General features: G+C 40.2%; 1 protein-coding gene across 1 annotated transcript in view; it reads right to left on the bottom strand.

Annotated features, from left to right (window-relative positions):
* The window catches only part of CMTM4 (CKLF like MARVEL transmembrane domain containing 4), an 82,979-nt gene that overhangs the window by 11,220 nt on the left and 52,635 nt on the right, over nt 1–19,124 (bottom strand). Inside the window, exon 3 of the mRNA XM_064273951.1 lies at nt 691–789. Within this exon, the coding sequence (XP_064130021.1) occupies nt 691–789 (99 nt within the window). The remainder of the gene's footprint in view (nt 1–690; nt 790–19,124) is intronic.

Raw genomic sequence — 19,124 nt, 5'->3', positions numbered from 1 at the left:
ACCTCTAAGTGGTCAGCTCCAGGTTGAAGAAGCAGCAGGGTTTTAATTACCTGGCAATGATTGATGAATCTACCGAGTGACACTTGGGAGAACAGCTAGTTTAATAATTTCTATAAACACTTTAATCTCCCCTCCAGTTCCAGAAGTGATACATGTTCTTTGTAAACACAGAAATGCAGAACAGAGAGAGTTAAAGTCTCACCTCCTGTGGTTCTCATCCCTTCCCCATGGCACCCCACCCTGAAGAACAAAAATGTCATCTGACTGCTAACCGGTGAGACTGTCGTCTTCTTCATTAAGGCCCCACACTCACAGGTGAGAGTCTTAAAAGCAACCTCACTAACAGACCTCCTGGGCTCTGTGTGGTACAGGGAATTTGGTTCTCAAACTAGAGCATGCATCAGAATCACCCGAGGGCTTGTTAAAATACACTTCTGATTCCATAGCTTGGGGGCGGGGACTGAGAACTTGCATTTCTAACAAGTTCCTGGGAGATGCAGAGGCTGCTGTTCCAGAGGACCACACTTTGAGAACCACAGGACTGAAGGAACTGGCAAGTCCACTGCCTAACAGCAGCACCACTCACAAGAAAAAGCTAAAGGAGAATGAACAGGACACATGCTTGGGGAAACAGCAGGCCACGGAGGCCCACAAACCAGTGTGTGTTTTAACCATGTCAAGTTCGCTTACCACAGCGGCAATTTCTGCAACTGCTTTGTGGTTTAAAGCAGCCAGTACAATCGATGCGATAAAGAAAAACAAAGTGCTGAGTCCAGTGTTGACCAAGTCCTAAAGAGAAAGAAAAATAAAATAAAACCACTTAAAAAAAATCATTCCATCCTTTCCCCTAAAAGCAATTGAAAAACTCTCAAAAAGTACAATGCCCACCCTCTGCAACGGCTACACGTTCTGGTCTTGAAGCCATAAAAGGAAGGCCAACATGGTAACAGCTTATGATGCTGCTTGGTAAATCACCACAGCAAATTCCACATTTCCGCCAGCCAAGTTACCGTGATTTAATGACTTAGAGAAATAGCAACCAAAACTGCTAACCCATAAAGGACATGCCCATCAATTACTGTTTGGAGCTCTTTTGTCCTTTTTTAAAAAATACATTCAAGTCACCTTGGTGTGGACAAAGTCCACAAGTCCAGAATGTATTGAAACTGGTAAAATCTCCTTAAAGATATCCCCTCATCCACGTGTGGCCTTGAAAGAATGCTGTTTTCATACACAGAGAACACACTTAGTTGTCTTAGTTATCTAGGGCTGCTATAATAGAAATACCACAGGTGGATGGCTGTAACAAAGAGAAATGTATTCTCTCAGAGTTTAGCAGGCTAGAATTCCAGATTCAGGGTGCCAGCTCTAGGGGAAGGCTTTCTCTCTCTGTTGGTTCTGGGGGAAGGTCCTTGTCATCAATCTTTCCCTGGTCTAGGAGCTTCTCAGCGCAGGAACCTCGGGTCCAAAGGACGCACTCTGCTCCCGGCACTGCTTTCTTGGTGGCATGAGGTCCCCCTGTCTCTCTGCTTGTTTCTCTCTTTTATATCTCAAAAGAGATTGATTTGAAACAAGACAATCTTGTAGATTAAGTCCTGCCTCATTAACATAACTACCTCTAATCCTGCCTCATTAACATCAGAGGTAGGATTTACAACACATAGGTAAATCACATCAGATGACAAAACGGTGGGCAATCACACAATACTGGGAATCATGGCCTAGTCAAACTGATACACATTCTGGGGGAAACAATTCAATCCATGACACCTAGCCAGACCTCAGACTTTCTTACGCATGGTCTGTCAAACCTCTATATTGCTAAAACCTAGAGGATTTTTTCCTGAGCTCCTTGGATACCAAATAAGATTCCATGTCTAAGGTTTCAAAGGTTTAACTCCTGCCTTGCTTGTAGAAAGAACATACAACAGTAGTTAAGAGTCACAGCCAGACTAGGGTTCTAACTAGTCAGATGACTGCACAAGCTACTTCATTTCTGTGTTACTTGGATAGCATCCCCCTCCTCCCAGCGCTGGGGATCTCCTAAACTTGCAGCAACATTGTTCAAATGTTTAAATTTTTCAAATGCTTTTAATGAGACATGTATCTACTAGCCATATATGCTTTCCAGGCTGCCACAGTCTTTCCCACTCCCTAATGCCTCATACCCAGCTACTTTTTGTTACCTGCATGGCCCCTGAAAACACCTGAGGTTGCAGCCCCTCCTTATGCTAAGAGAAGTGGAAGGTAAAGGAATAGGAGCTCAGCAATTACCTGTCCCTTCAGCTCCTTACATAAACATGTGCTTTTGGGTCTCTCTGTCAGTAATACGGGATGTAATGAGAGGTGTGAGCCTGGGCAAATGCAATAATGATTAGCACACTCTGGCCCAGAAGGCTCTAACTAAGGCCTGTCCATCATATCTGGTGCCCAACAGCTTTACTTGATTTGCACAGTGTTCAAAACAAATTTGAACAAACCAACATTTAAACACTAGAAGACTGCACATAAAAACTCAATTTCTAGCTGCTCTTGAAAAACTCTATCAGAAATCTCAAGTTTTCTGCTGGAAATCTGCTGGAGCTGAGTGGGAGACTCCTTCTCCCTCCCTACCCCGCCCCCACCTTCTCTCTTGTCCATAAAAAGCCCAGCCCCAGAGAATGAGCCACCCTACAATATGCCCCATGCTTCCATACTCTGTGCCCTAATCAGCCCTCAAGGCCCAATTGGCATCTGGCATTTTCTCTGAACTTTCCCCGACTCGCCCACGCCAGGCCTCCTGCCCAGAGGAATTCACTACCCCTTGGTCTGTGTGTTCCCATACCTCATACAACACTGGGCATATTGGGCACACACAACACATGAAAGGAGCTTGCTCTGCACTTTCAATTTCTCAAACCTGGCTCAAAGCAGGTGTTCAATAAATATTTGCCCAACAGTTTGCTGATAAGACCCTTGTAAGCATGTTCAGCCCAGGGCTGTCACTGCAATCTTGCTTGGCTCTCCAACCACTGGCCTCTGTGGCTGGCTCTAGTTTCAGCTCTACCCATGGTTGAGACAAGAAAGTTTAAGACCACTCTGGACATACCTGGGCACTGATTCATGCTCAAATGGCCCCAGTAACAAAGGGACAATCATAACATTGACAACAGTGGCAGCTACAGTTTGTGGAGTTCTTACTGTGCCAATCATTTTACTTTCAGTGTCTCAGTAAATACTAACCTATTTATGATCCAAAATATCTAGAAAGCTATTATTACTCTGCTTTTATATATGAGGAAAACTGAGTCCCAGAAAGAATCAGTCATGCTAATGGACAAGGGCTCAGGGATCAGCAAATGGCCCCTCTGGGTGACACTAGACTGTTCTCAAGGCACCAGAGAACTTGGCTTGGTCCTTAGACAGGAAGAGGGCTGTGTGAGGTCATTGACAAGGAGCAGCCCAGGAGAAGAAGGAAAACCCAGGGCAGTACAGCAACACAGGAGGTGGGAGTGGAGAGCACAGCAGGAAGGACAGAGTGTTCTATAGCAGATACTGCTAAGAAGTTCAGTGGGGTGAGAGCCAAAGAGTAGCCAGAGGATCTGAGAACATGGAGGCCCCAATGATCCTGACCAGAGGATTCTCAAGGATATAGTGGGAACAGAAGCCAGAGAGGAAAGATAAAGCCAGGACCGTGGGAAGGAGTGGTAGTTGTGTTTGGAGTGGGACACATAAGAGGCTTTGGGGGGCAATCAATAGCTGATAATATCCTATTGCTTGACCCAGGTGGTAGCTACCTGATCTTTACAATTCCTTATTAAACAGTACATTTACTTTTATAAACTTTTGTGAATATGCTGTATTTGACAAGATAAGGCTAGGGAAGAGAAACGAAGAGGTAGGGAGTAGAGAAGGCAAACACAGACCTCATCTTGAGGGAGGGAAGTTGGCTGAGCAGCCTTGCTGGGGAGGGGGCTGAAGGAGAAAGAGACAGGCAGGGGAGGAGGCCTGTGGTACTAATTGCAGGAAACAATGTGGAAGACATAGGTGTGTGAGCTCCTTATATACAGGGAAAAACAAATACCACAGGATAAATCCTATGAAAACAAACAAACAAACCCATTGCCATCGAGTCAATTCCAACTCATAGCAACCCTATAGCAGAGTAGAACTGCCCCACAGGGTTTCCAAAGAACAGCTGGTAGATTTGAATTGCCAACCTTTTGATTAGCAGAAAACCTCTTAACCACTACACCTGATAAGGCTCCCATAGAGTCATTAAAAAGAAAGCTGAGAGGGGCGGGTCCAAGACGGCAGACTAGGTGGACGCTACCTTGGATCCCTCTTGCAACAAAGACTCAGAAAAACAAGTGAATCGATCACATACATAACAATCTACAAACCCTGAACAACAAAAACAGATTTAGAGACGGAGAACGAACAAATACGGAGAGGCAGCGATTGTTTTCAGAGCCTGGAGCCAGCGTACCAGTCAGCAGATTTTCTGGAAAAACTAGTTTCCCAGTGATGGCTCGGAGACAGCAGTCCATATCAAACCACATAAAGCAGACCATGACAGCTTCTCCAACCCCCCAAACAAAAGAATCAAAATCTTTCCCAAATGAAGATACAATCCTGGAATTATCAAATACAGAATATAAAAAACTAATTTACAGAATGCTTCAAGACATCACAAACGAAACAAGGCAAACTGCAGAAAAAGCCAAGGAACACACCGATAAAACTGTTGAAGAACTCAAAAAGATTATTCAAGAACATAGTGGAAAAATCAATAAGTTGCAAGAATCCATAGAGAGACAGCATGTAGAAATCCAAAAGATTAACAATAAAATTACAGAATTAGACAACGCAATAGGAAGTCAGAGGAGCAGACTCGAGCAATTAGAATGCAGACTGGGACATCTGGAGGACCAGGGAATCAACACCAACATAGCTAAAAAAATATCAGATAAAAGAATTAAAAAAAAATGAAGAAACCCTAAGAATCATGTGGGACTCTATCAAGAAGGATAACCTGCGGGTGATTGGAGTTCCAGAACAGGGAGGGGGGACAGAAAACACAGAGAAAATAGTTGAAGAACTCCTGACACAAAACTTCCTTGACATCATGAAAGACGAAAGGACATCTATCCAAGATGCTCATCGAACCCCATTTAAGATTGATCCAAAAAGAAAAACACCAAGACATAATATCATCAAACTCGCCAAAACCAAAGATAAACAGAAAATTTTAAAAGCAGCCAGGGAGAAAAGAAACGTTTCCTTCAAGGGAGAATCAATAAGAATAAGTTCAGACTACTCAGCAGAAACCATGCAGGCAAGAAGGCAATGGGACAACATATACAGAGCACTGAAGGAGAAAAACTGCCAGCCAAGGATCATATATCCAGCAAAACTCTCTCTGAAATATGAAGGCGAAATTAAGATATTTACAGATAAACACAAGTTTAGAGAATTTGCAAAAACCAAACCAAAGCTACAAGAAATACTAAAGGATATTGTTTGGTCAGAAAACCAATAATATCAGATACCAGCACAATACAAGGTCACAAAACAGAATGTCCTGATATCAACTCAAATAGGGAAATCACAAAAACAAACAAATTAAGATTAATTAAAAAAATAATAAAAATAACAATACACATAACAGGGAATCATGGAAGTCAATAGGTAAAAGATCACAATAATCAAAAAGAGGGACTAAATACAGGAGGCATTGAACTCCCATATGGACAGTGATACAAGGCGATATAGAACGATACAAGTTAGGTTTTTACTTAGAAAAATAGGGGTAAATAATAAGGTAACCACAAAAAGGTATAACAACTCCATAACTCAAGAAAAACGTAACGACTCAACTAACATAAAGTCAAACACTATGAAAATGAGGATCTCACAATTTACTAAGAAAAACGTCTCAGCACAAAAAAGTATGTGCAAAAATGAAATGGCCAACAACACACATGAAAAGGCATCAAAATGACAGCACTAAAAACTTATGTATCTATAATTACGCTGAATGTAAATGGACTAAATGCACCAATAAAGAGACAGAGAGTCACGGACTGGATAAAGAAACACGATCCATCTATATGCTGCCTACAAGAGACACACCTTAGACTTAGAGACACAAACAAACTAAAACTCAAAGGATGGAAAAAAATATATCAAGCAAACAATAAGCAAAAAAGAAGAGGAGTAGCAGTATTAATTTATGACAAAATAGACTTTAGACTTAAATCCACCACAAAGGATAAAGAAGGACACTATATAATGATAAAAGGGACAATTGATCAGGAAGATATAACCATATTAAATATTTATGCACCCAATGACAGGGCTGCAAGATACATAAATCAAATTTTAACAGAATTGAAAAGTGAGATAGACACCTCCACAATTATAGTAGGAGACTTGAACACACCACTTTCGGAGAAGGACAGGACATCCAGTAAGAAGCTCAATAGAGACACGGAAGACCTACTTACAACAATCAACCAACTTGACCTCATTGACTTATACAGAACTCTCCACCCAACTGCTGCAAAGTATACTTTTTTTTCTAGCACACATGGAACATTCTCTAGAATAGACCACATATTGGGTCATAAAACAAACCTTTGCAGTGTCCAAAACATCGAAATATTACAAAGCTTCTTCTCAGACCGCAAGGCAATGAAACTAGAAATCAATAACAGAAAAACTAGGGAAAAGAAATCAAATACTTGGAAAATGAACAATACCCTCCTGAAAAAAGACTGGGTTATAGAAGACATCAAGGAGGGAATAAGGAAATTCATAGAATGCAACGAGAATGAAAATACCTCCTATCAAAACCTCTGGGACACAGCAAAAGCAGTGCTCAGAGGCCAATTTATATCGATAAATGCACACATACAAAAAGAAGAAAGAGCCAAAAGCAGAGAACTGTCCCGACAACTGGAACAAATAGAAAGTGAGCAACGAAAGAACCCATCAGGCACCAGAAGAAAACAAATAATAAAAATTAGAGCTGAACTAAATGAATTAGAGAACAGAAAAACAATTGAAAGAATTAACAAAGCCAAAAGCTGGTTCTTCGAAAAAATTAAAAAAATTGATAAACCATTGGCTAGACTGACTAAAGAAATACAGGAAAGGAAACAAATAACCCGAATAAGAAACGAGAAGGACCACATCACAACAGAACCAAATGAAATTAAAAGAATCATTTCAGATTACTAAGAAAAATTGTACTCTAACAAATTTGAAAACCTAGAAGAAATGGATGAATTCTTGGAAAAACACTACCTACCTAAACTAACACAATCAGAAGTAGAACAACTAAATAGACCCATAACAAAAAAAGAGATTGAAACGGTAATCAAAAAACTTTCAACAAAAAAAAGCCCTGGCCCGGACGGCTTCACTGCAGAGTTCTACCAAACTTTCAGAGAAGAGTTAACACCACTACTACCGAAGGTATTTCAAAGCATAGAAAAGGACGGAATACTACCCAACTCATTCTATGAAGCCACCATCTCCCTGATACCAAAACCAGGTAAAGACATTACAAAAAAAGAAAAGTATAGACCTATATCCCTCATGAACATAGATGCAAAAATCCCCAACAAAATTCTAGCCAATAGAATCCAACAACACATCAAAAAAATAATTCACCATGATCAAGTATGCAAGGCTGGTTTAATATCAGAAAAACCATTAATGTAATCCATCACATAAATAAAACAAAAGACAAAAACCACATGATCTTATCAATTGATGCAGAAAAGGCATTTGACAAAGTCCAACACCCATTTATGATAAAAACTCTTACCAAAATAGGAATTGAAGGAAAATTCCTCAACATAATAAAGGGCATCTATGCAAAGCCAACAGCCAATATCACTCTAAATGGAGAGAACCTGAAAGCATTTCCCTTGAGAATGGGAACCAGACAAGGATGCCCTTTATCACCGCTCTTATTCAACATCGTACTTCAAGTCCTAGCCAGGGCAAGTAGGCTAGACAAAGAAATAAAGGGTATCCTGATTGGCAAGGAGGAAGTAAAGTTATCACTATTTGCAGATGACATGATCTTATACACAGAAAACCCTAAGGAATCCTCCAGAAAACTACTGAAACTAATAGAAAAGTTTGGCAGAGTCTCAGGTTATAAAATAAACATACAAAAATCACTTGGATTCCTCTACATCAACAAAAAGAACACCAAAAAGGAAATAACCAAATCAATACCATTCACAGTAGCCCCCAAGAAGATAAAATACTTAGGAATAAATCTTACCAAGGATGTAAAAGACCTATACAAAGAAAACTACAAAGCTCTACTATAAGAAATTCAAAAGGACATACTTAAGTGGAAAAACATACCTTGCTCATGGATAGGAAGACTTAACATAGTAAAAATGTCTATTCTACCAAAAGCCATCTATACATATAACGCACTTCCGATCCAAATTCCAATATCATATTTTAAGGGGATAGAGAAACAAATCACCAATTTCATATGGAAGGGAAAGAAGCCCCGGATAAGCAAAGCATTACTGAAAAAGAAGAAGAAAGTGGGAGGCCTCACTCTACCTGATTTCAGAACCTATTATACAGCCACAGTAGTCAAAACAGCCTGGTACTGGTACCACAACAGGCACATAGACCAGTGGAACAGAATTGAGAACACAGATATAAATCCATCCACGTATGAGCAGCTGATACTTGACAAAGGACCAGTGTCAGTAAATTGGGGAAAAGATAGTCTTTTTAACAAATGGTGCTGGCATAACTGGATATCCATTTGCAAAAGAATGAAACAGGACCCATACCTCACACCATGCACAAAAACTAACTCCAAGTGGATCAAAGACCTAAACATAAAGACTAAAACGATAAAGATCATGGAAGAAAAAATAGGGACAACCCTAGGAACCCTAATACAAGGCATAAACAGAATACAAAACATTACAAAAAATGATGAAGAGAAACCCGATAACTGGGAGCTCCTAAAAATCAAACACCTATGCTCATCTAAAGACTTCACCAAAAGGGTAAAAAGACCACCTACAGACTGGGAAAGAATTTTCAGCTATGACATCTCAGACCAGCGCCTGATTTCTAAAATCTACATGATTCTGTCAAAACTCAATCACAAAAAGACAAACAACCCAATCAAGAAGTGGGCAAAGGATACGAACACACATTTCACTAAAGAAGATATTCAGGCAGCCAACAGATACATGAGAAAATGCTCTCGATCATTAGCCATTAGAGAAATGCAAATTAAAACTACGATGAGATTCCACCTCACACCAACAAGGCTGGCATTAATCCAAAAAACACAAAATAATAAATGTTGGAGAGGCTGCGGAGAGATTGGAACTCTTATACACTGCTGGTGGGAATGTAAAATGGTACAACCACTTTGGAAATCTATCTGGCGTTATCTGAAACAGTTAGAACTACCATACAACCTAGAAATCCCACTCCTCGGAATATACCCTAGAGATATAAGAGCCTTCACACAGACAGATATACGCACACCCGTGTTTATTACAGCTCTGTTTACAACAGCAAAAAGCTGGAAGCAACCAAGGTGTCCATCAACGGATGAACGGGTAAATAAATTGTGGTATATTCACACAATGGAATACTACGCATCGATAAAGAACAGTGAGGAATCTGTGAAACATTTCATAACATGGAGGAACCTGGAAGGCATTATGCTGAGCGAAATTAGTCAGAGGCAAAAGGACAAATATTGTATAAGACCACTATTATAAGATCTTGAGAAATAGTATAAACTGAGAAGAACACATATTTTTGTGGTTACGAGGGGGGGAGGGAGGGAGGGAGGGAGAGGGTTTTTTATTGATTAATCAGTAGGTGAGAACTGCTTTGGGTGAAGGGAAAGACAACACTCAATACATGGAAGGTCAGCTCAATTGGACTGGACCAAAAGCAAAGAAGTTTCCGGGATAAAATGAATGCTTCAAAGGTCAGCAGAGCAGGGGCGGGGGTCTGGGGAAAATGGTTTGAGGGGACTTCTAAGTCATTTGGCAAAATAATTCTATTATGAAAACATTCTGCATCCCACTTTGAAATGTGGCGTCTGGGGTCTTAAAGGCTAACAAGCGGCCATCTAAGATGCATCAACTGGTCTGAACCCACCTGGAGCAAAGGAAAATGAAGAACACCAAGGTCACACGACAACTAAGAGCCCAAGAGACAGAAAGGGCCACATGAACCAGAGACCTACATCATCCTGAGACCAGAAGAACTAGTTGGTGCCCGGCCACAATCGATGACTGCCCTGACAGGGAGCACAACAGAGAACTCCTGAGGGAACAGGAGATCAGTGGGATGCAGACCCCAAATTCTCATAAAAAGACCATACTTAATGGTCTGACTGAGACTAGAGGAATCACGGTGGCCATGCTCCCCAGACCCTCTGTCGGCACAGGACAGGAACCATCCCCGAAGACAACTCATCAGACATGAAAGGGACTGGTCAGCGGGTGGGAGAGAGATGCTGATGAAGACTGAGCTAATTATATCAGGTGGACACTTGAGAGTGTGTTGGCAGCTCTTGTCTGGAGGGGGGATGGGAGGATAGAGAGAGAGGGAAGCTGGCAAAATTGTCACCAAAGGAGAGACTGAAAGGGCTGACTCAATAGGCGAAGAGCAGGTGGGAGTACGGAGTAAGATGTATGTAAACTTATATGTGACAGACTGATTGGATTTGTAAACGTTCACTTGAAGCTTAATAAAATTTAATTAAAAAATAAAATAAAATTAAAAAAAAGCTGACATTAATACTTTGAAAATGCACCAGTGTATAAAATATGTACTTTGCATGGTCCTCCTTATTTTCCATTTGTCATCCATATTTACATAAACCTAGGCTCCTGAATGACGCACTTCTCTAAATCTACACGAATCATACCCTATTTCACTCACCAGCTGACTCTGCCAGGGAAAAAAATGCTCCTAGCACCTTGTTAGAAGAACACAGCACAACGAAGGCCACCCTTCTGTAGTGACGTGATGAGCTGGGATAGGCCTGAAGAACCCTGTCTCTTCTCCCAGAGAATAGACTCATCGGGTCCATGTAACACACACACACACCCTTTTTTTAAAACAATTTTTATTGTGCTTTAAGTGAAACTTTACAAATCAAGTCAGCCTCTCACACAAAAACCCATATACACCCTGCTACATACTCCCAATTACTCTCCCCCTAATGAGACAGCCCGCTCTCTCCCTCCACTCTGTCTTTTCATGTCCATTTCGCCAGCTTCTAACCCCCTCCACCCTCTCATCTCCCCTCCAGGCAGGAGATGCCAACATAGTCTCAAGTGTCCACCTGATCCAAGAAGCTCACTCCTCACCAGCATCCCTCTCCAACCCATTGTCCAGTCCAATCCATGTCTGAAGAGTTGGCTTCGGGAATGGTTCCTGTCCTGGGCCAACAGAAGGTCTGGGGGCCATGACCACTAGGGTCTTTCTAGTCTCAGACAGACCATTAAGTTTGGTCTTACGAGAATTTGGGGTCTGCATCCCACTACTCTCCTGCTCCCTCAGGGGTTCTCTGTTGTGTTCCCTGTCAGGACAGTCATTGTTTGTAGCCGGGCACCATGTAGTTCTTCTGGTCTCAGGATGATGTAGTCGCTGGTTCATGTGGCCCTTTCTGTCTCTTGGGCGCTTAATCGCCTTGTGTCCTTGGTGTTCATTCTCCTTTGATCCAGGTGGGTTGAGACCAATTGATGCATCTTAGATGGCTGCTTGCTAGGGTTTAAGACCCCAGATGCCACTCTTCAAAGTGGGATGCAGAATGTTTCCTTAATAGATTTTATTATGCCAATTGACTTAGATGTCCCCTGAAACCCTGGTCCCCAGACCCCTGCCCCTACTACGCTGGCCTTCGAAGCATTCAGTTTACTCAGGAAACTTCTTTGCTTTTGGTTTAGTCCAATTGTGCTGACCTCCCCTATATTGTGTGCTGTCTTTCCCTTCACCTAAAGTGTTCTTATCTACTATTTAATTAGTGAATGCCCCCCCCCACCCTCCTTCCCTCCACCCTCTCGTAACCACAAAAGAATGTTTTCTTCTCAGTTTAAACTATTTCTCAAGTTCTTATAATAGTGGTCTTATACAATATTTGTCCTTTTGCAACTGACTAATTTCACTCAGCATAATGCCTTCCAGGTTCCTCCATGTTATGAAATGTTTCACAAATTCCTCACTGTTCTTTACCAATGCGTAGTATTCCATTGTGTGAATATACCATACTTTATTTATCCATTCATCCGTTGATGGACACCTTGGTTGCTTCCATGTTTTTGCTATTGTAAATAGTGCTGCAATAAACATGGGTGTGCCTATATCTGTTGGTGTAAAGGCTCTTATTTCTCTAGGATGTATTCCAAGGAGTGGGATTGCTGGATCGTATGGTAGTTTTATTTCTAGCTTTTGAAGGAAGCGCCAAATCGATTTCCAAACTGGTTGTACCATTTTACATTCCCCCCAGCAGTGTAGAAGTGTTTCAATCTCTCCACAGCCTCTCCAACATTTATTATCTTATGTTTTTTGGATTAATGCCAGACTTGTTAAGAGTGAGATGAAATCTCATTGTAGTTTTGATCTGCATTTCTCTAATGGCTAATGATTGGGAACATTTCCTCATATATGTGTCAGCTACCTGAAAGTCTTCTTCAGTGAATTGTCTATTCATATCTTTTGCCCAATTTTTAATTGGGTTATTTGTCTTTTTGCAGTTGAAGTTTTGCAGTATCATGTAGATTTTAGAGATCAGGCGCTGATCAGATATGTCATAGCTAAAAACTGTTTCCCAGTCTGTAGGTAGTCTTTTTACTCTTTTGGTGAAGTCTTCGGATGAGCATTAAGTGTTTGATTTTTAGGAGCTCCCAGTTACCTAGTTTTTCTTCTACATTCTTTATAATGTTTTGTATACTGTTTATGCCATGTATTAGGGCTCCTAACGTTGTCCCCATTTCTTCTTCCATGATCTTTATCGTTTTAGATTTTATACTTAGGACTTTGATCCATTTTGAGTTAGTTTTTGGGCATGGAGTGAGGTATGGGTCTTGTTTCATTTTTTTTGCAGATGGATATCCAGTTATGCCAGCACCATTTGTTAAAAAGACTCTTTTTCCCATTTACCTGTTTTGGGGCCTTTGTCAGATATCAACTGCTCATATGTGGACGGATTTATGTCTGGATTCTCAATTCTGTTCCACTGGTCCATATATCTGTTGTTGTACAGTACCAGGCTGTTTTGACTACTGTGGCAGTATAATAGGTTCTAAAATCAGGTAAAGTAAGGCCTCCCACTTTGTTCTTCTTTTTCAGTAATGCCTTATTTATCTGGGGCCTCTTTCCCTTCCATATGAAATAGGTGATTTGTTTCTCCACCTCACTAAAGAATGTCCTTGGGATTTTGATCAGAATTGCATTAAATGTATAGATCGCTTTTGGTAGAACAGACATTTTTATAATGTTAAGTCTTCCTATCCACGAGCAAGGTACGTTCTTCCACTTATGTAAGTCTCTTTTGGTTTCTTGCAGAAGTGTACTGTGGTGTTCTTTGTATAAGTCTTTTACATCTCTGGTAAGATTTATTCCTAAGTATTTTATCTTCTTGGGGGCTACTGTAAATGGCATTGATTTGGTGATTTCCTCTTCAATGTTCTTTTTGTTGGTGTAGAGGAATCCAACTGATTTTTGTATGTTTATCTTGTATCCTGATACTCTGCTGAACTCTTCTATTAGTTTCAGTAGTTTTCTGGAGGATTCCTTAGGGTTTTCTGTGTGTAAGATCACGTCATCTGCAAATAGAGATACTTTTACTTCTTCCTTGCCAATCCGGATGCCCTTTATTTCTTTATCTAGCCCTATTGCTCTGGCTAGGAGTTCCAGCACAATGTTGAATAAGAGTGGTGATAAAGGGCATCCTTGTCTGGTTCCCAATCTCAGTGGGAATGTTTTCAGGCTCTCTCCATTTAGGGTGATGTTGGCTGTTGGCTTTGTATAAACACCCTTTATTATGTTGAAAAATTTTCCTTCTATTCCTATTTTGCCGAGAGTTTTTATCATGAATGTGTGTTGAACTTTGTCAAATGCCTTTTCGGCATCAATGGATAAAATCATGTGATTCTTGTCTTTTATTTATGTGGTGGATTACATTTTTTTTCTAATGCTGAACTATCCCTGCATACCTGGTATGAATCCCACTTGGTCATGGTGAATTATTTTTTTGATATGTTGTTGAATTCTATTGGCTAGAATTTTGTTGAGGATTTTTGCATCTACATTCATGAGGGATATAGGTCTATACTTTTCTTTTCTTGTGGTGTCTTTACCTGGTTTTGGTATCAGGGATATATATGGTGGCTTCATAGAATGAGTTTGGTAGTATTCTATCCTTTTCTATGCTCTGAAATACCTTCAGTAGTAGTGGTGTTAACTCTTCTGTGAAAGTTTGGTAGAACTCTGCAGTGAAGCCATCCAGACCAGGGCTTTTTTTTTGTTGGGAGTTTTTTGATTACCATGTCAATCTCTTCTTTTGTTATGGGTCTATTTAGTTTTTCTACCTCTGTTTGTGTTAGTTTAGGTAGGTAGTGTGTTTCTAGGAATTCATCCATTTTTTCTAGGTTTTCAAATTTGTTTGAGTATGGTTTTTCATAGTAATCTGATATGATTCTATTAATTTCAGTTCGGTCTGTCGTAATATTGCCCATCTCATTTCTTATTCGGGTTATTTGCTTCTTCTCCTGTTTTTCTTTTGTCAGTTTGGTCAGTGATTTATCAGCTTTGTTGAGTTTTTTTAAAAAAACCAGCATTGGGTCTTGTTAATTCTTTCAATTGTTTTTCTGTTTTCTATTTCATTTCATTTAGTTCAGCTCGAATTCTTATTATTTGTTTTCTTCTGGTGCCTGTGGGTTTCTTTTGTTGCTCTCTATTTGTTCAACTTGTAGGGATAATTCTTTGATTTTGGCCCTTTCTTCTTTTTGGATGTGTGCATTTATTAATATAAACTTGCCCCTGCGCACCGCTTTTGCTGTGTCCCAAAGGTTCTGATACGAAGTGTTTGCATTCTCACTGGATTCTATGAATTTCTTTATTCCATCCTTAATGTCTTCTATAATTCAGTCTTTTTTGAGCAGGGTATTGTTCAGTTTCCAAGTGTTTGGTTTCTTTTCCCTGCTTTTCCTGTTATTGATTTCCACTTTTATGGCCTTATGGTCAGAGAAGATGCTTTGTAATATTTCAATGTTTTGGATTCTGCTAAGGCTTGCTTTATGACCTAATATGTGGTCTATTCTAGAGAATGTTCCACGTGCACTAGAAAAGAAAGTACAGCTGGTTGCTGTTGGGTGGAGTGTTCTGTATATGTCTACGATGTCAAGATGGTTGACTGTGGCATTTAGATCCTTCCATGTCTTTATTGAGCTTCTTTCTGGATGTCCTGTCCTTCACCGAAAGTGGTGTGTTGAAGTCTCCTACTATTATTGTGGAGCTGTCTATCTCACTTTTCAATGCTGACAGAGTTTGTTTTATGTATCTTGCAGCCCTGTCATTGGGTGCATAAATATTTAATATAGTTATGTCTTCTCGATGTATTGTCCCTTTAATCATTATATAGTGTCCTTCCTTATCCTTTCTGATGGATTTAACTTTAAAGCCTATTTTGTCAGAAATTAATATTGCCACTCCTGCTCTGTTTTGATTGTTGTTTGCTTGACATATTTTTTTCCATCCTTTGAGTTTTTGTGTCTCTAAGTCTAAGGTGTGTCTCTTGTAGGCAGCATATAGACGGATCTTGTGTTTTAATCCATTCTGCCACTCTCTCTTTATTGGTGCATTTAGTCCATTTACATTCGGAGTAATTATGGATAGGTATGAATTTAGTGCTATCATTTTGATGTCTTTTTTTGTGTGTTGACAGTTTCTTTTTCCCACTTGATTTTATGTGCTGAGTAGATTTTCTTTATATATTGTCCTTTCCTCATATTTGTTTTTGTTGATTTTGTTTCTGCTGAGTCTGTATTTTTCCCTTGTATTTTATTTTGATGAGTAGGATAGTTTGTCTCCTTTGTGGTTACCTTATTATTTACCCTATTTTTCTAAATTTAAAACTAACTTTTATTTCTTTGTATCGCCGTATCTTCCTCTCCATATGGAAGGTGTATGATTACATTTCTTAGTAATTCTTTATTATTTTAATATTGTCTTCTTTTACATAATAACATCACTGGCACTGGGTTTTGGGTTTGTTATCCTGTGTTGGGTTTTTTTTTTTAATCTTGCTTTGTTTTTTCGATTTCCCTATCTGGGTTGACTTCTGGTTGCTCTGCCCAGTGTTCTAGTCTTGGGTTGATACCTCATATTATTGATTTTCTAACCAAAGACCTTCCTTTAGTATTTCTTGTAGTTTTGGTTTGGTGTTTACGAATTCCCTCAACTTGTGTTTATCTGGAAATGTCTTAATTTCACCTTCATATTTAAGAGACAGTTTTGCTGGATATATGATTCTTGGCAGGCAATTTTTTACCTTCAATTTTTTAAATATGTCATCCCATTGCCTTCTTGCCTGCATGGTTTCTGCCTAGTAGTCCAAGCTTATTCTTATTTGCTCTTCTGTGTAGGTGACTATTCTTTTATCTCTTGCTGCTCTTATAATTGTCTTTATCTTTGGTTTTGGCAAGCTTGATTATAATATGTGTTGGTGACTTTCTTTTTAGATCTACCTTATGTGGAGTTCGATGAGCATCTTGGATAGATATCTTCTCATCTTTCACAGTATCAGGGAAGTTTTCTGCCAACAAATCCTCAACAATTTTCTCTGTAATCCCTCCCTGTTCTGGTACTCCAATCACTCATAGGTTATTTCTCTTGATAGAGTCCCACATGATTCTAAAGTTTTCCTCATTTTTTTAAATTCTTTTATCTGATTTTTCTTCAAATATATTAGTGCCAAGTGATTACTCTCCGAGTTCAGAAATTCTAGCTTCTACTTGCTCAATTCTGCTCCTCTGACTTTCTATTGAGTTATCTACTTCTGTAATTTTGTTAATCTTCTGAATTTCTGATTGCTGTCTGTCTATGGATTTTTCCAGCTTATTAAAGTTTTTATTATGTTCCTGAATAGTCTTTCTAATTTCTTCAGTTGCTTTATCTGTGTGTTCCTTGGCTTGTTCTGCATATTGTCTCATTTCCTTCCTGATGTCTTGAAGGGTTCTGTATATTAAACTTTTGTATTCTGCATCTGGTAATTCCAGGAATGCACTTTTATCTAAAATATCCCCGGATTCTTTGTTTTGAGAGTCTTTTGAGGTGATCATGGTCTGTTTCTTTATGTGACTTGATATTGACTGTTGTCTCCGAGCCATCTATAAGTTATTGTATTAGTTTATGCTTGCCTACTGTGTTGTAGCTGCTTGCTTTGTTTTGTTTTGGTATGCCCCTTTGGGTTGCTTGAGTGAGCTAGCTTGATTATTTTCACCTTTGGAGCTCTGGTGTCCTGTCCCCAGCTGGCTAGAGCTGTTATCAGGTATATCAGTCTAGGAGTCCATTCAGTTTTCTTGTATAAATTCAGCTCAGGTTTCCAGGTAGCTGATATCAAGTGTGTGGTACAGGCTCTGTCCTACAGTCTTAGAGGGGCAGGGGTGATTGGTGTATATACCGATATCTGATTGCAGCAGGCGGTCATGCTGTGAACAAGGCAGGGGGCTGAGAACCGACCCCCGAGTGTCTCTGAGGAAAACGTGTCTCTGCTCCCTAGAGTGTGCTGGTGGGTGGGTTTTGCAGAGGGACCATCGGCACCCAAAGTTTTTGTTGTAAGGAATGGGAGGTACCAGTTATCTTTGGATCCCTGTCGCGGGTGGCTGGGGGACCTGAGTGAAGCTACCAGTCCTTAGGTCCCTGTTCTGGGTAGGTGAGGACCTTGTTTCATAGGCAAAGCAATGTCAAACATCAAACACCCAACTCTCCACCGCACAGCTAAAATGGTTGGAGTTTGCCAACAAGGGCCTATTCTCCCGAAATAGGCCCACACAGGTCCATGCAGAAGGGAAAGGCACACACACCCTTTTGTTGGGTAAGCATACACCAAAGGGTGGGGATTCTGGAAAGCATCCTAAGGGACAGAAAGGTCCCACGTGATCACATCACCGCCCAGCCATGGGCCCGAAACACCACCACCCAAAATGCCAGATATCAACGTTCCAGAGAAAAAGATGCAACTTCAGTATGACCAAATAACATGGAAATACACCAATGGAAAAGTCTTTTTTTATTAAAACAGAAAAATCAGAATTTCAGAAAGGTCACCTGACAGGTATTTCTAGGGATAAGGCCAGTATCAGTTACTGAGAAATTTGAAGCACGGTCTTTTAACAGATTTCAGGCTTTTATTAAAAAAACAAAAAAAACAAAGCCATTTCCATCAAGTCCATTCCGACTCATAGTGACCCTAGAGAACAGTGTAAAACTGCCCCATAGGGTTTCCAAGGAGCGGCTGGTGTACTCGAACTGCTGACCTTTTGGTTAGCAGCCGGACTCTTAACCACTGTACCAAAAGGGCTCCAATATAAGTAGACAAAACAGAATTAACATCAAACCTGGTGAAAGCCTACAGGAAAATGGAGTGATCAACAGTCTGCTGTAAACCACCTCTTAGATTAGATTAATGCTGTAACACTGGCAGCGACAACCACTTATTGGGCGGCTCACTAAACAAATGCCTTATAACATTTTATTATCTCCTTTTATTCTTAAAACAACCCTGTGAAAAAATATAGCCCAAGGTCATACAGACTTCCAGAGCCGCCTGGAATTGGAACCCAGTCAGGCCTGCCTGACTCAGGGCCCATGTTCTTATCTTTTCCAGCAGCCATTCCTATGCCCATCATTCACCCTTCAGCCACGCTCCTCCCTCAACAAGTATTTATTAGTGACACCAGAGGCCAAGGATACCAATGGCCTTGCCTCCTTGCACTTTAGTTGGGGGGGCGGGGGGACAGGTTTGTCAGGTTCTCTTAAATGATGTGATTAAAAAAAAAAAAAAAACACTGCTGTCAAGTCGATTCTGACTTATAGTGACCCTAGAGGAC

The sequence above is a fragment of the Loxodonta africana genome, chromosome 21, assembly GCF_030014295.1.
Source record: "Loxodonta africana isolate mLoxAfr1 chromosome 21, mLoxAfr1.hap2, whole genome shotgun sequence".
Classification (NCBI taxonomy): domain Eukaryota; kingdom Metazoa; phylum Chordata; class Mammalia; order Proboscidea; family Elephantidae; genus Loxodonta; species Loxodonta africana.
The sequence above is the reverse complement of the archived record's forward strand: the minus strand, read 5'-3'. Positions and strand labels throughout refer to the sequence as shown.